The sequence below is a fragment of the Conger conger genome, chromosome 7 (assembly GCF_963514075.1).
Source record: "Conger conger chromosome 7, fConCon1.1, whole genome shotgun sequence".
In the NCBI taxonomy this organism is placed as follows: Eukaryota; Metazoa; Chordata; class Actinopteri; order Anguilliformes; family Congridae; genus Conger; species Conger conger.
The window spans coordinates 52024265-52040871 of NC_083766.1; the positions used below are offsets into that span (position 1 = coordinate 52024265).

A 16607-nucleotide genomic window follows, 5' to 3' on the forward strand; every position below is an offset into this window, starting at 1 on the left:
GTGGTGAATGAATCCTGTGGGTGAAAAGTAGTTTTTAACATATCATTTTATCAGCATATGCTTTAATTAATATGGACACAAGATAAGTACATACAAATACAAATTAGAAAACAAGTCCATACACATCAACATATATCTGTGCTTGTCTGCTGGTTATGTTTCCTTTCTAAATAAATGCATGATTATTCATTAAAATCACATTATTTAGTTTCATACCTCAGTAACCCCTCAACCCCATTACACAAATCATTCTCCCCCCATAAAAATACATTTTCCTACAAAAAGTGCCCATTTCTGGCTTTAGTATAGCAGAAGTGTGAGATTTTATGTCATTTTAATATTTGCAATTATGGAATTAGGGTGAGGGACATCTGATTATTCGGAAAATGTAGATTTCATTACAAATACATTTTATAATCATATTCAGACAGCTTCCATAGTGTCCATAACAGGGTTGAAGACTAATAGTACTCATGATGACCAATAATAGATTTGATGCCTGAGGTGGGAAAATATGTCTTTCTGGAAGTCAGATATGTCCATATTCCTGTGGGGTGAGGCAATACATTTTACAATAATTCATTTTGTAAAAAAAATAAAAAATGTCCAAATAATACCGGTTTTGTAGAATGACACAGATATTATACCTTACAGTAACTCCGAAGCCTGTCATATTTATGCTAACATGGAAATTGAGCCAGTGAATGCACAAAATCAAACATCTTGGAAAATCACTCAATTCTTACCTGTTTGTCTGTATTGAGATAGAGCTGTTCCAGGTATTGTATTGAAAGCAAACTGGTATCACAGGATTGCATAGTTTTATCTCCTATCCGCATGATGTCATTTACCACGTTGTGCTGTCCTATGACAATATTAGCACTGGGAAACAGAGGTCATTCTGTTTGGTGTAGAAAGAAACCCATTGTGACTAATTAATAAAAAATAGTACGATCCCTAACAAAAATTATGGAATTAGCACACGTAGAGAATGTTTACCCAGCTTTTTTTACTTTCTTGCAAATAAACAAGATGGCGGAAATGACAAATAAACAAATCACAGATCTGACACAAAACCATTTTTATTTAACAGCAGAACATTCTGGCTTGGTGAAACATAGCTCAAATAAATTAAATGCATTTATTTGAAGGAATAGGATATTTTTTTCCAGATCAAGTAGAGGAATAAAATATGGAATCACTCAATCATGAGGAAAGAATTATGGAATCATGAGCAAAAAAAATGAGTACTTTGTTGCTCCTTCTTGGCTTTTATGACAGCCTGAATTCTCCGCTTCATCCATTGTCAGAACGTTGATCATTGATAGTGATAGTTTTTGTATGCCCATTTCTGAGATTCTGAAAATCAATATTAGGTTTTGATTTTCGAGTTTTGCCTTGCCCTCTGGTTTTGTTTGCCCTTCTGCTTCCATGGTTTTGATTATTTGCTTTGTTTTGTGACTTCGTTTTCTGCCTTAGCCCTTTTGTACCTTAGCCCTTTCATTACTTGGATTTTGACCCTTTGATTGTTTTCCCAACTATTCTTTTGCTTCCTGTCCCGTGGTCTGCGTCCTCAGTGCCGTATGTAACATCCTCATCAAACCTTTCTATCAATGGAATAAGAAAAGTGTCCAAAATTTCAATGTACACCTGTGCATTGACTGTTGAGGTAATGATTGCAGACAAAAGTTCCAGCATCATCGCCTTGGCCAGATTTGTAATTCATCACTGAATATCACTTTCATCCAAATTTCATCCACACTCCATGATTCCCTTTAGCCCACTGCAACCTTGTTTTATTTTTGTTTTGGTGTTAGTGCTGGTTTTCGTTTGGCTTTGACATCTTCCGTACCCTACTTGTATACCTGCGCAATATGTCATTAATTAAAATATTTTAATCTATTTGTTTGAGGTATGTTTCATGAAGCCAGAATGTTCAGCTGTTAAACAAAATTAGTTTTGTGTCAGATCTGTGATTTGTTAATTTGCTGTGAAATAAAAAGTGTGCTGATTCCATAATTTTTGCCAGGGGTTGTATATTAAGGTTAAGTTCCACCGAAAACGCATCTTTGGTCTACCAGATTATTTCAGATGTACATACTTCAATTATCATGAGGTATGGATTTGAATAGATATATTCAGAATGCATACTTTATTCATGATAGCAGAAATGACAAATATGAACATTTTTGGAGCAGTCTATAATCTGAACCAAGCAAGATAGTGTTAAAATTCTTTCAGATTCTAAATAAGACATATTTGGAGATTGTTTTGAGCAATTTATTTTATCACCAATGCCCAATAGTCATTTGTGAGAATTTTCTGATTTTTCATGAAGAAAACTTATGAAATTTAAGGATCTAACAATGAGATTTGTGATGCTGTACCCACCCCTAAAGCCTATAACAAGAAAATTGGCTCAAAACACTTGTGGAGTACATGGAGTAAAGGTTTGCAAAGTTAGTTTCATGACGATAGGATGACCATGCACTGAGAAAAATGGTTCTGTAATATCATCCAAAATCAAGTTTTGAGAAAATCGACTCCCACTGATAGAAATGGTAAATAATTGTAATAATTTCCACCATACACATGGCATAAGCATTCTAAATGTGGTATTATCCTTAAAGTTGAATAGGTGGGAGATGATTAGCAGCCAAAAGTTCAATTTGCCTGTAAATTTGATTTCTTCACTGGAACAGAACCTTAAGCAAGCCCATGCTGAAGCTTTATATATTGGTTGATTTGACAAATTGGTTTGGAAATAGTTTAAGAATCAAGGATTCCCCACATAGGTATGTTCAAGTAAATGAACCAGTAGAGACGTGAATTCAATAATAACAGTTTATTCCTTACAATCCAAGAGACACAGTAGAAAACCCACACAAAAACCCACAGGATCCGCAAAATTATAAAATTAGCCGGTAGGTCTTCCCCGCCGCTAGGGGCGCTACTGGGTGCATGTGGGTACGGGTCCATGGAGGGTGGAGAACTTACCGAAAATGGAACCGAAAGGTCACTCACTTGTGAAGGTGCCAGCAGACACGCACACACACACACGCACTGTAAATCGGTGAGATACGGACAAGGTGAATCACGCCAAACCAGATCCCAAACCACGCACTGCAACATAAACAGTAAGCCGCCCCAAGCCCCAACTCGATCAACAGTTGGTTTGTCAGTAGTAAGGATATATTAAAAATATAAATGAATATGGAACCCCAAAGAAAAGGTGGGTACAACACAATTTAAAACCACAAACACTCGGAGCTCCACGTAGCCAGTTACCGGTGTATTAAAACTGGAGCCCCGCTATCCACGTTCCTTTGCTCTTTAATGAGTCTAAGCGATAAACGCGAATTACGAATGTCGGCAAAACAGCAGCTAGCATAAAAATATTTGTATAATAATATTTGTTAGTGCACATGCAGTGTGCCGTTCTCGTAAGCGCAATATTGTCGCGCATTTTAACCATGACATTACCTTCGGAAGCTAAATGATTAAAAGATTCAAAGAAATACCTCAACAAGCTATGCATGTGCAGAGCCTCAAGCTCCACCACTTTGTCGATGGTGACCTACAATAACAATTTTCATCAGGCTTACATGGAACATTACGTGGCTGCAAGTAACAGAGCAAACTGCAACATACCTTGAAGCCAGACAGGAACCTGCACACAAGCAGGGAGGAACAAAAACCCCAAAAGGTAAGGCATTTCCTTGTACCTAGTTGTTGCAGCCTATTTATAGGCCCCCAGAAAAGATTGATACGCGTGTCAGCAAACCAGATACCGGAATGCCTATTCGCTATTTAGGGTGTTTTTAGTCATTAGTAACTTGTAACCTGTTACACCAACATTGTATTGATGTCATTTGCCTCCAAGAAACCCAAATTGGCACAGAGGAAGTCGGTCGTTACACCATCGACAGCTTTGATCTTCTGTGCTACACTCCCCATGCCAAACATGGATGTGCCACCTATGTGCGCACTAACATAGCCGAAGCAAACCACTTGACTACGACCAATTTTTCTGAAATCATAAGAATTGGCGGTTTCCACATTGTTAATGTATACAAGCCCCCTAGTGCCAACTGGGATCAGCAAGTCTTACCCACTCTACCTCACCCTGCCATCTATGTGGGGGACTTCAACAACCACCACCCTGACTGGGGATACCCAGCAGTGGACAATGATGGCGAGGCACTTTCAGACGGGGATCCAGAAATGACCTTGCACTGATACACGACCCCAAACAAAGAGGAACTTTCCGCTCAGCTAGGTGGAACAAGGAATATTCCCTGACCTGTGCTGGGTCAGCTCTGTGAATGGAACCTTTTATCCAACACAGATCCTCATTCTTGACTTTCCACACAGCCAACACCGGTTATCACTCGTATACATTGGCCTACATCTTCCAATCATTATCAGCCCAAGGAAGATGCGATGGAACTTCCGAAAAGCCAACTGGATGAAATACAGCGAAGCCCTGGACTGGAGTATAGTCACCATTCCACTCCAAACATAACCGTAGATGAAGCGTACAACCACTTTTGCGGCACCATCTACAAAGCTGCCCACACAGCAATCCCACGAGGCTACCGACCCCTCTATGTCCCATGCCTGGACAGAGAAAGTGCTGCCCTCCTACACGCCTATGAAATATCAGGGAACCTGAGATAGCAGACCATCTCATTGAATCGCTAACCACAGCCTGGTGTAAACAATGGGAGGAGACTCTAGCAAATCTGTACCCATCTACTGACTATTGCACTAAGTATGGCCAGTGTAGCTTTTGCCATACTACTCTACAGTTAAGTAAAATGGTGAAGGCCATACAAATGTTTGCTTACAAGTAAAACATTTTTGACATTGGTAAATTACGTGAAGAAGTGGTTGTTCAACTCCTCCGATCGTCCACTACTGGTTCATCCCGCTGTGTGTTATGACTCACTGGAGTGTTAGTTATGTTAGCTATTTGCGGTCCAAATTTTATTCTCAAGTATTCTATTCCAGTTCTTAGAGAGAACTAAAGTATGATAACGACTGGAAGGCATCTGCTGTCCTTGCGTCTAATGTGAGGGGCTATATAAACCACCAACCTTACCTGTTCAATCCCTTGCTCATTTTGCATTCTGCCATGCTATGCAGCCTGCTAGCTGTTGCTGCATTGCTCAAATTGCCCTGCTCTGCAAGTCATGCAAAAGTTGCCCTGCCGTCTTGCTCTTTCTGCAGCATTACTTGTTTTCATATGTTGTCGCTGAATCTCAATAAAAATATTGCTTAATTCATTGTACAGTATAGGTTTTCCAAGGTTGTATGGCATGTCTAATTTTAAACCTAGTGAAAACATGGGTGCAGGCATTTGACATCATGTGGTCCAAACAAAGGTAAATGACGATGATTAAACACTTGTTTTGGACAACCTTCTCAGAAGACTTGAAAGGGAATTGATAGAGTTTATGATGAGGTCAAGTGGAGCAACTTGATGATCACAATTTCTTCGATTAAAGGCACAAAAAGATGGCAGTGCCGCAAAAATATTTTATTGTGTTTTTTTGGGAAGCAAGGATTAAAACAACTCACTTCAGCACCGTGTACAATATGTTTATTTGATTTAATTTTGTAATCATTATCAAAGGCATGAATGATCAATTAAATTGCCAAATTCAGTGATAGGCAGAGCAACCTGTTGGATCAACCTTTATCAAAATGCTCAACTTGCAACCAGGTTAAGATCAAGAGATATGCACGTCTAATCTACAGACGTGGTTCATCTGTCTTAAAGCAATTAAGGGTACAGACACAGGCAACAGTCACAAAGGAAATTAATGGAAGACCTCCCAAAATACTCAAGAAACCAGAAGACAGCCAAACATTCCAACAAAAGTAGAATGCCAGACCAAGGTGTAGGACTTGGATGCTAACTTCCAATTCAAACCAAAAAGTAAAAAGCCAGGACTGTTGCAAAGTTTGGTGTCTTAAAGAAGGATTAGGTCTGCTCAGCCACCCCCATTGAGACAAACACACATACATTTACACCTCACATGGCCGACCCTCACCAGTTCTTGCTCCTTAACTATCTGTAGACAAGCTGGCCCTTTGGCATTTCCTATTAGTCACATTACATTACATGTTATTTGGCTGACACTTTTATCCAAAGCGATTTACAGTTAGACGAAGCAGGATACAATTCCCCCCTGGAGCAAAGTGGGGTTAAGGGTCTTGTTCAAGGGCCCAACACCTGTGTGGATCGTAATGTCGCTACACCAGGGATCGAAACACCAACTTTGCAGATCCCAGTCATGTACCTTAACCACTACGCTGCAGGTACTAGAGGCTGCCCCAGTGCCTGACACAGTGTTTACTCAGTTATATTGATCACTGGTGAATGATGCGTAACATTACCATGATGCGTTACATTGTAAGTTTTAATAGTATTTCAGCATTTACAGTATATTATACTTTCTTTTAGCCTGTAGTTTGTTTGTTTTGTCAGCTTGGTTAACGTTGGTAGTCTAACATTTGCACACTGGATAGCCTAGAACATTTTTCACTCAACTGTTTCTACTTCAAATATGAACATCTGCATGAACAAATAAATGGTCACATTATGCACATAAAGACCAGTGAGGAAAGAGTTTATTTGGTGCTGTTACACCGGGGGGAACAGAAGAACCAAAAGCAGACAGGGGTGCAGAAAAAATGGAAGGTTTAATAGTAAAAGCAGGGGCAGACAGAGTGGAGTCAAAAAACAGGCCAAGGTCAGTCCAACAAGGCAGAGGTACAGAATCCACAACAACCAAAGAAGAATCCAGGGAAGCAGGCAGGGGTCAAAACAGGAAATCCTGAAAAACAAGGGCAAGGACTCAGGAACAAGGGCTTTGGAACAAGGAGGCTAGAACTGGGGGAAGGAATAAAGAGCTTGGGACTCAAAAAACAGGACAAGACGAACTAGCAGCGTGCAACTGAAAAGGACAGGTATAAACACACAGGGGAATGAGACAAACTAGGCGGGGCATGGGAGTGAGGGCGGTCTAACAAATAAACATCAGGTGAGACACATGAAAGGGTAATAGCACAATAACGAGGGGGAAACTAAAACGCGAACTGGATTCACAAAGACACACATGTAATACAAACGGCTCCGGACTAGGGAGTAGACAATTGCATAGAATCAGGAGATGCAGAGATACAGAGAGACAGGTGCGAATACTTTGCTGAAACTAAGCAAGTAATCAGTGACAGAATAGGGAGGCGGAGTTACAAAACAGAATTGAACTGGAGATGCCTTAGTAAGTTAGTTAAGTGATTTAAATTACAAATACCCAAAACTAGTGAATGTTAGTTTGTTAGTTTGACAAACATATTAGTGTGTTCGTATAATTAGTACTGTACAACTTCTATGTTTGTTGGGATTAGTATATTAGTACAATGTACAAACATGAAATGGAGAGAAAGCAGAAAGTAAGGAATGCAAGATTGGAAGGAATGTTGAAGCCCGGAACTACCGTAAAAACACCCAAATAGTGGGGCACGCAGACAGGGGAGTGACTGGGCTAGTAAACATTCAGACTCAGACATCACAGGGGAAGACGAGTGCAAAGACTAATGAATATAAACAGAACACCAGACATCCATCCATCCATCCATCCATCCATTATCTGAACCCGCTTATCCTGGTCAGGGTCACAGGGGGGCTGGAGCCTATCCCAGCATACATTGGGCGAAAGGCAGGAATACACCCTGGACAGGTCGCCAGTCTATCACAGGGCACACACACCATTCACTCACACACTCATACCTACGGGCAATTTAGACTCTCCAATCAGCCTAACGTGCATGTCTTTGGACTGTGGGAGGAAACCGGAGTACCCGGAGGAAACCCACGCAGGCACGGGGAGAACATGCAAACTCCGCACAGAGAGGCCCTGGCCGACGGGGATTCGAACCCAGGACCTCCTTGCTGTGAGGCGGCAGTGCTACCCACTGCACCATCCGTGCCGCCTAGAACACCAGACATGAATATGGAAAATAATAAATTACAAGAATAATGATAATAAATGTAACCCCTATAAAAGTACAGCTTTGGGTTTACCGACTATTGTTTGTTGTTTGGTTTCATACTTCATATTAATGTCAAATTTTATGAAGAAACTGTGTTTTGAGATAACTGTAGTTGCTCAAAATGGCCACTAGATTGCGCTGTGCTGTGTAGTAAATGCAGTGGACGTGAGCATTGCATGCTGGGACCAAGACACTCCAGCGTAGCCTGATGCTAACGGGCGGCATTCTGGGCGCCATGTTCAATGTTAAGAGGTTAAAAATGTGCTATACGTGGGCTAATATTCATGAATTGTACATGTGTGGGTTTTTCTGATTTTCATGATATAGATAAGATGTTAAAGTTCATATTGAGATGCTTAAAAATGCATAAATGTGACTGAGAAAAAACATGATTGAGTAGAGATGCGAGATAAATTGTGTAACATGATTGATTAATACTGTTAAAAACCATTAATGATGTCTGAGGTTTTAGTATTATAAGTTACACTAGTTAAAAGGGAAAAGAGAGATACGATACTGTACAGTAATTGATAATTTTATTCCTGCTACGGCAGATTGGTTTTTTTGAGTGCTGGATCTGCACTTTGTGGGACAGCGTCGATCCAGGATTCCTGTCTGAAGCGAGGCAGGGTAGAGAGGATTTGTAACTCTCCATCTTCATCATCTTCCTGAAAATTCACACCTGCAGCAGATAAGATCTAAGCTGCGTGCAGCAAGCATACAAACATACATACACACTTTACCCGGGTAACACACACTGAATAAACTTGGACGGACATGGATGCAAACTTTGGACTGGACTTTAATGAACATTGATATCAGACAGCAATAAGCTGTGAAGGGACACTTTACTCTTGTTTATATTTTTTATTTTTATATTGGGAAATTGAATCGGAATTGTGATTCGCACTGTTTTGTTGATTGGGAAAATAAATATTCCTGTGTTTACCTTTGCCACTAACTTATCCCTCGCTCCTTGAGTTGAACCTGAGAGTACAGTAGTCAATTTAGTGTTGTTCTTACTGGGTTACATAAACAATAATAAACTAACACAGGACAGAACACAGGAACATAACAGGTGCAGTGTTTTTATCAAAACTAAGTGTGTTTACAGTACTGTCGGAACCTGCAAGTGCCTCAGACCACTGTGGATTAGTGCGCTCACATATGCCTCCTGATGGTGGTTGTGCAAACAACAAGTAATTACAAAATAAAAACAAGGAATCAGATCACCTGCGGCAGAAGTATCAAATTAAATACGAAATTGTATTACTTTTTAGTCCCTAGTAATTTACAAGTGCATAAGTTCCTCCACAAGTGAAAAGCATCAAATCCATGAAGTGCAAAACACTTGCATGTAGCACAGTCATAAAGCAAAATAATAGTCATAGTAAGAGTTTTTAGAGGGTAAATCAGGAGGGCGGACTAAGGTACAGTCTGAACAGGTGCGTTTTCAGTCTCAGTTGGAATATGGGGAGGGATTCTGCCGTTCTGACAGTAGTTAGGCAGGTCATTCCACCACTGAGGATGAAGAACAGAAAACTGGCATGAACATACAGCCCGACCACCTGGGGTTTGTACTGAGGGCACCACACGGGCAGCTGGAAGAATGGTGTGGTCTTCCTGGGGAGTAAGGTGCCAATAGAGTCTGGATGCAAGGTGGGGCAGTCCCAATGTTAGTGCCTTAAAGAATATGCATGCAGCAATAGGCAGCCAGTGGAGGGCGATGAAAAGTGGGGTGACATGAGCCGACCTGGGCTGACTGATGGTCAGGTGGGCTGCAGTATTCTGACCAGATGGAGGGGCTTGATCATGCAAGCTGATCCTATAACACCCTTCCTGAGGCAACAGTACTCAATGCAACTAGAAGAGAGTAAATATACAAACTACAAACACAAAGAGATTCTACAATGTACCATGCATTTATTGTACACAGAGACAATTTAATATTTTATTTTAGTTACCTTACATTTTCCAAAAAGTGTTTTACGTACCTCGGCCAGTTTCAGCCCATATATAATGGGATTTAAAAGAGGTGGGATTATTAGAAATTCCAGTTGCAGGAAGTTAAGTAAACTTGGTGGGAAATCCTTTGATTTATATCGACTGAACATTGTGTCAAAAAGCATAGCTGTTGTAAAATTAATTAATGAAACCAAGTGTGGTAAGCAGGTCTGCATAAATTTGTTTCTGCTGTCCTTTGATTTTATACAGGCACAGATCAATTTCATATAAGTATACACAATAAAAACAGCATGTGCTATCATTAAAAAGATTACAGTAAACCCATAAACATTATTAATTGTAGTTGGTACACAAGAGAGCTTCACAACTGACCAGTTATCACAGTAGGATTTATCAATGTGGGATCCACATAATTGCAACCTCATTGTTAACATAACTCCGGTGAACACAGTTATACATGGAAATGACCATGAAAACAAAATTAATTTCCAAATCGTCTGAGATCTCATTATCCTGTGATACTCCAATGGTTTACATATTGCTACAAACCTGTCGTAAGCCATTATCATTAATATTGAATACTCACACACTACATAACTGTAGATTACAAATATTTGCAGCAGACAACCATTGTATGAGATGAGATGAATGCCATACACTAAGTCAGACAGTAATTTAGGGTAAAAACCTGCTGGCCCAAACAGTCCATTAAAACACAGGTTACACAGGAAGATGTACATGGGCTCATGGAGTGCTCTCTCTAGAATAATTGTCACAATAAGAATCAGATTAAATACATTTATTAACAAATAAACAATTGAAATTAAAACAAAGTATATATATTTGTTTACTTTTGACTCCATAAGGCCAGAAAGGGTGAATCCCATATTGAAAGATATGTTGTCCATGTGGAGAATGAATCCTGTGGGTGACAAGTAGTTTTTAACATATAATTTTATCAGCATATACTTTAATTAATATGGACACAAGATAAGTACTTGAACATACAAATACAAATCAGAAAACAAGTCCATACACATCAACATCTATCTGTGCTTTTCTGCTGGTTATGTTTCCTTTCTAAATAAATGCATGATTATTCATTAAAATCACATTATTTAGTTTCATTCCTCAGGAACCCCTCAACCCCATTACACAAATCATTCTCCCCCCATAAAAATATTTTTTCCTACAAAAAGTGCCCATTTCTGGCTTTAGTGTAGCAGAAGTGTGAGATTTTATGTAATTTTAATATTTGCAATTATGGAATTAGGGTGAGGGACATCTGATTAATCGGAAAATGTAGATTTCATTACAAATACATTTTATAATCATATTCAGACAGCTTCCATAGTGTCCATAACAGGGTTGAAGACTAATAGTACTCATAATGACCAATAATAGATTTGATGCCTGAGGTGGGAAAATATGTTTTTCTGGAAGTCAGATATGTCCATATTCCTGTGGGGTGAGACAATACATTTTACAATAATTCATTTTGTAAAAAAAATAAAAAATGTCCAAATAATACCGGTTTTGTAGAATGACACAGATATTATACCTTACAGTAACTCCGAAGCCTGTCATATTTATTCTAACATGGAAATTGAGCCAGTGAATGCACAAAATCAAACATCTTGGAAAATCACTCAATTCTTACCTGTTTGTCTGTATTGAGATAGAGCTGTTCCAGGTATTGTATTGAAAGCAAACTGGTATCACAGGATTGCATAGTTTTATCTCCTATCCCCATGATGTAATTTACCACGTTCTGTTTGCTGTCCTATGACAATATTAACACTGGGAATTAATTAACCCATATACAGTATTGACCACAGAGGTCATTCTGTTTGGTGTAGAAAGAAACCCATTGTGACTAATTAATAAAAAATAGTACGATCCCTAACAAAAATTATGGAATTAGCACACGTAGAGAATGTTTACCCAGCTTTTTTTACTTTCTTGCAAATAAACAAGATGGCGGAAATGACAAATAAACAAATCACAGATCTGACACAAAACCATTTTTATTTAACAGCTGAACATTCTGGCTTGGTGAAACATAGCTCAAATAAATTAAATGCATTTATTTGAAGTAATAGGATATTTCTTTCCAGATCAAGTAGAGGAATAAAATATGGAATCACTCAATCATGAGGAAAGAATTATGGAATCATGAACAAAAAAAATTAGTACTTTGTTGCTCCTTCTTGGCTTTTATGACAGCCTGAATTCTTCGAGGCATGGACTGCACTAATGAAAGAAAATATTCTCCATCTCCGTCTCCGCTTCATCCATTGTCAGAACGTTGATCATTGATAGTGCTGAGTTTTTGTATTCCCATTTCTGAGATTCCTAAAATCAAAATTAGGTTTTGATTTTCGAGTTTTGCCTTGCCCTCTGGTTTTGTTTGCCCTTCTGCTTCCATGGTTTTGATTATTTGCTTTGTTTTGTGACTTCGTTTTCTGCCTTAGCCCTTTTGTACCTTAGCCCTTTCATTACTTGGATTTTGACCCTTTGATTGTTTTCCCAACTATTCTTTTGCTTCCTGTCCCGTGGTCTGCGTCTGGGTCCTCAGTGCCATATGTAACATCCTCATCAAACCTTTCTATCGATGGAATAAGAAAAGTGTCCAAAATTTCAATGTACACCTGAGCAAGCTGTGGAAGCTGTGGAACCGGGATCTGACAAACCCGAATCAATTTGTGACCCCCCTTCCCCCACCTTGTGGTGTAAGGAGGAAGCGGGAGAAGCAGGAGTTGGGCAAGCCTGAGAAAGCAGGCTTACAGAAGAGAGTGGACGTGGTAGCGTGTGGCATCCACTCTTCAACTGAAATAATTCCTCTCTGTAGGAACAAAGATCTGATTCGGCTGAATGCAGATCACGCAAGTATTGTACTGCTTTCTTGCCAACAGTTTGAAGCTCAAGTAAAACACTGGTGTGTTGTCCTTTGAGGTATGCCATCTCTGATTCTAAGTTTTTGTTGCTGTGAAGAACAAGACTAATCTGTCTGCCAAAATTCAAGACCAGACAACTTAGAATTGGGTATTTTGAATGGTTGGGGGAGTGACCTTTCCCATTGATAAGTGAGAACATTTCTTTCCTACAATCAGTGAGGTTCATCTGATTCAGGAACGCTATGTAGCCAGGTGCTAAACCATGGGCTAAAAAGGAAAGGTACTCATCAATAGATATCGGTTCCATATCTCAAGCCAAATAAAGCTAAAATCTAAATCGGTAACTTAAGAGGGTACTCTTGAAGTTAACAATTTGACAAGGGCCTTGAGCTCCTAACAGTTGGCAATGGATTGTTTCCCAATATCACAATCCAACATACAAGTTGTGATGAAGGATAAAGAATTTAAAACGCTCTTTGAATATTTTCTAACTATAGTACAAGGTAGCTATAGCATCACACAGGGACTCGAGTTGCACAAGCGGTACTGCAATGCAACAACAGCAAAATGACCGAACATATGGCGGATATTCAGACCGTTGAAATTACAATTAAATTAGAATTTAAAAGTTACATTCAATTAATTATTAAAATTACTTTGATAGAGTAATTATAATTAATAAAGTACGGCTAATAATACTATTGTTGATAATACGTATTATACCGGAAGGTAAATGCAAATCAACAGACTACCATGTAAGATTACGAATGTAATGCCACAATGTTACACGAGGGGGCAGTGTATTGAGAAAGCGGCTCATGCAGGCGTTCAAAAATGGTACAAGGGTGACATCTAGTGGTCTTTTCAGAAAATTGCTCTTGTGGCTATTTAGCTGAGAAAGCCAAAGAATGCCGAGAATTTGTTCTGGAGTCACAGGCCATGAAATATGAGCCAAAGCTCGTCTTTCTCATGCAGAGCTCCAAATATTGAAGGGGAATTTGTTATGAAGTCACAAGACATGAAATTTGAGCCAAAGCTAGTCTTCCTCACACGGGGCACCAAAATATGTAGGGGTCCTCGCACGGGGCTCCAAATTATGTGGGGTCCTCGCACGGGCCAAATAATGTAGGGATTTTACTCTCTACGAAACCGGGGCGCCAGTTAATGTTATGTAGCAGTATAACTGCGAAAAGTAATCAGTCCCATAAAATTACTGTTATCAGAAATATCCAACCACAAATTTTGTATTTCAATTAATAATTAAAATAACCAATATTAATGATTGAACACACCGATAACCTGAAGGTTGGAAGTTCTTCGAAAGACTGCTTTAACTCGGCTCTCATGTCTATGTGATTCCAAAATGGACACCGGGGTTTAATAAAATATATTTATTAAACAACGTACAAACACAGAACAGATAAACTAACGGGAATTAGTAGGGGAAGTTAGGGTGTGTGTGTGTGAGCGTGTGTGTGTGTGGGCGCGCGTGTCGCTTGAACAAAGGAAAGGTAAAAGCGGGAGTAGCTAGCTTGGGTAAGCTAGAGTTCTGGGTGTGTTAATGAGTGTCAGTGTTAGCTGTGAGAAGAGCGACTACTTGTGTAGTTCACTCTATATATGTGCGAAAGACGACTAATCAATTCACGTACATACACGGCTAACAGAATACATTCAAATGGTAAGACGGCAAATATAGAACACAGATTCACAATATCAGTCAAGACTAAACTAAACAATGGCTATGCCTGAATGTTTGTTCTCTTACTGAGTCCATACGCATTGGATCCAAAAGACGTGCTGTCCTTATAGGAGCCGCGATGGTGCTGTGAATGCGTGTCCTGGAGAGGTGCGCAAAGCTGGGGCATTCTCATCTTAGCCGCGCGTTGTTGTCTGGTTCACTCGGTTGCTGGAAGGATGTTCGTTGGTCCCTTTTCCGGCTGGAAAAGTTTGTTCCTACAAGGTAATGATTGCAGACAATAGTTCCAGCATCATCGCCTTGGCCAGATTTGTAATTCATCACTGAATATCACTTTCATCCAAATTTCATCCAGACTCCATGATTCCATTTAGACCACTGCAATGTTCTTTTATTTTTGTTTAGGTGTTAGCGCTGGTTTTCGTTTGCTTTGACATCTTCCGTACTCTACTTGTATACCTGCGCAATATGTCATTAATTAAAATATTTTAATCTATTTGTTTGAGGTATGTTTCATGAAGCCAGAATGTTCAGCTGTTAAACAAAATTAGTTTTGTGTCAGATCTGAGATTTGTTTATTTTCTGTGAAATAAAAAGTGTGCTGATTCCATCATTTTTGTTCCACCGAAAACGCATCTTTGGTCTACCAGATTATTTCAGATGTACATACTTCAATTATCATGAGGTATGGATTTGAATAGATATATTCAGAATGCATACTTTATTCAAGATAGCAGAAATTACAAATTTGAACATTTTTGTAGCAGTCTATAATCTGAACCAAGTAAGATAGCGTTAAAATTCTTTCAGATTCTAAATAAGACATATTTGGAGATTGTTTTGAGCAATTTATTTTATCACCAATGCCCAATAGTCATTTGTGAGAATTTTCTGATTTTTCATGAAGAAAACTTATGAAATTTAAGGATCTAACAATGAGATTTGTGATGCTGTACCCACCCCTAAAGCCTATAACAAGAAAATTGGCTCAAAACACTCATGGAGTATATGGAGTAAAGGTTTGCAAAGTTAGTTTCATGATGATAGGATGACTATGCACTGAGAAAAATGGTTCTGTAATATCATCCAAAATCAAGTTTTGAGAAAATCGACTCCCACTGATAGAAATGGTAAATAATTGTAATAATTTCCACCATACACATGGCATAAGCATTCTAAATGTGGTATTATCCTTAAAGTTGAATAGGTGGGGGATGATTAGCAGCCAAAAGTTCAATTTGCCTGTAAATTTGATTTCTTCACTGGAACAGAACCTTAAGCAAGCCCATGCTGAAGCTTTATATATTGGTTGATTTGACAAATTGGTTTGGAAATAGTTTAAGAATCAAGGATTCCCCACATAGGTATGTTCAAGTAAATGAACCAGCAGAGACGTGAATTCAATAATAACAGAGTTGATTCCTTACAATCCAAGAGACACAGTAGAAAACCCACACAAAAACCCACAGGATCCGCAAAATGATAAAATTAAGGTAGGTAAGGTAGGTCTTCCCCGCCGCTAGGGGCGCTACTGGGTGCATGTGGGTACCAAACCAGATTCCAAACCACGCACTGCAACATAAACAGTAAGCCCCCCCAAGCCCCAACTCGATCAACAGTTGGTTTGTCAGTGGTAAGGATATATTAAAAATATAAATGAATATGGAACCCCAAAGAAAAGGTGGGTACAACACAGTTTAAAACCACAAACACTCGGAGCTCCACGTAGCCAGTTACCGGTGTATTAAAGCTGGAGCCCCGCTATCCACGTTCCTTTGCTCTTTAATGAGTCTAAGCGATAAACGCAAATTACTAATGTCGGCAAAACAGCAGCTAGCATAAAAATATTTGTATAATGGCAGAAAATATTTGTTAGTGCACATGCAGTGTGCCGTTCTCGTAAGCGCAATATTGTCGCGCATTTTAACCATGACATTACCTTCGGAAGCTAAATGATTAAAAGATTCAAAGAAATACCTCAACAA

The 16607-nt window shown here is 39.2% G+C and overlaps 1 protein-coding gene across 1 annotated transcript; it reads right to left on the reverse strand.

Moving 5' to 3' along the window:
• Positions 1-10007: 10007 nt before the first annotated feature.
• On the reverse strand, positions 10008-10937 carry LOC133133319 (olfactory receptor 52E4-like). The gene has a single exon (XM_061249424.1). The coding sequence runs from the start codon at positions 10935-10937 to the stop codon at positions 10008-10010; it is 930 nt and encodes a 309-aa protein (XP_061105408.1).
• Between the last annotated feature and the right edge of the window lie 5670 nt (positions 10938-16607).

Coding starts and splice junctions, on each gene's coding strand:
- LOC133133319 (XM_061249424.1), bottom strand. CDS start 10,937: ATGGACAACATATCTTTCAATATGGGATTCACCCTTTCTGGCCTTATG.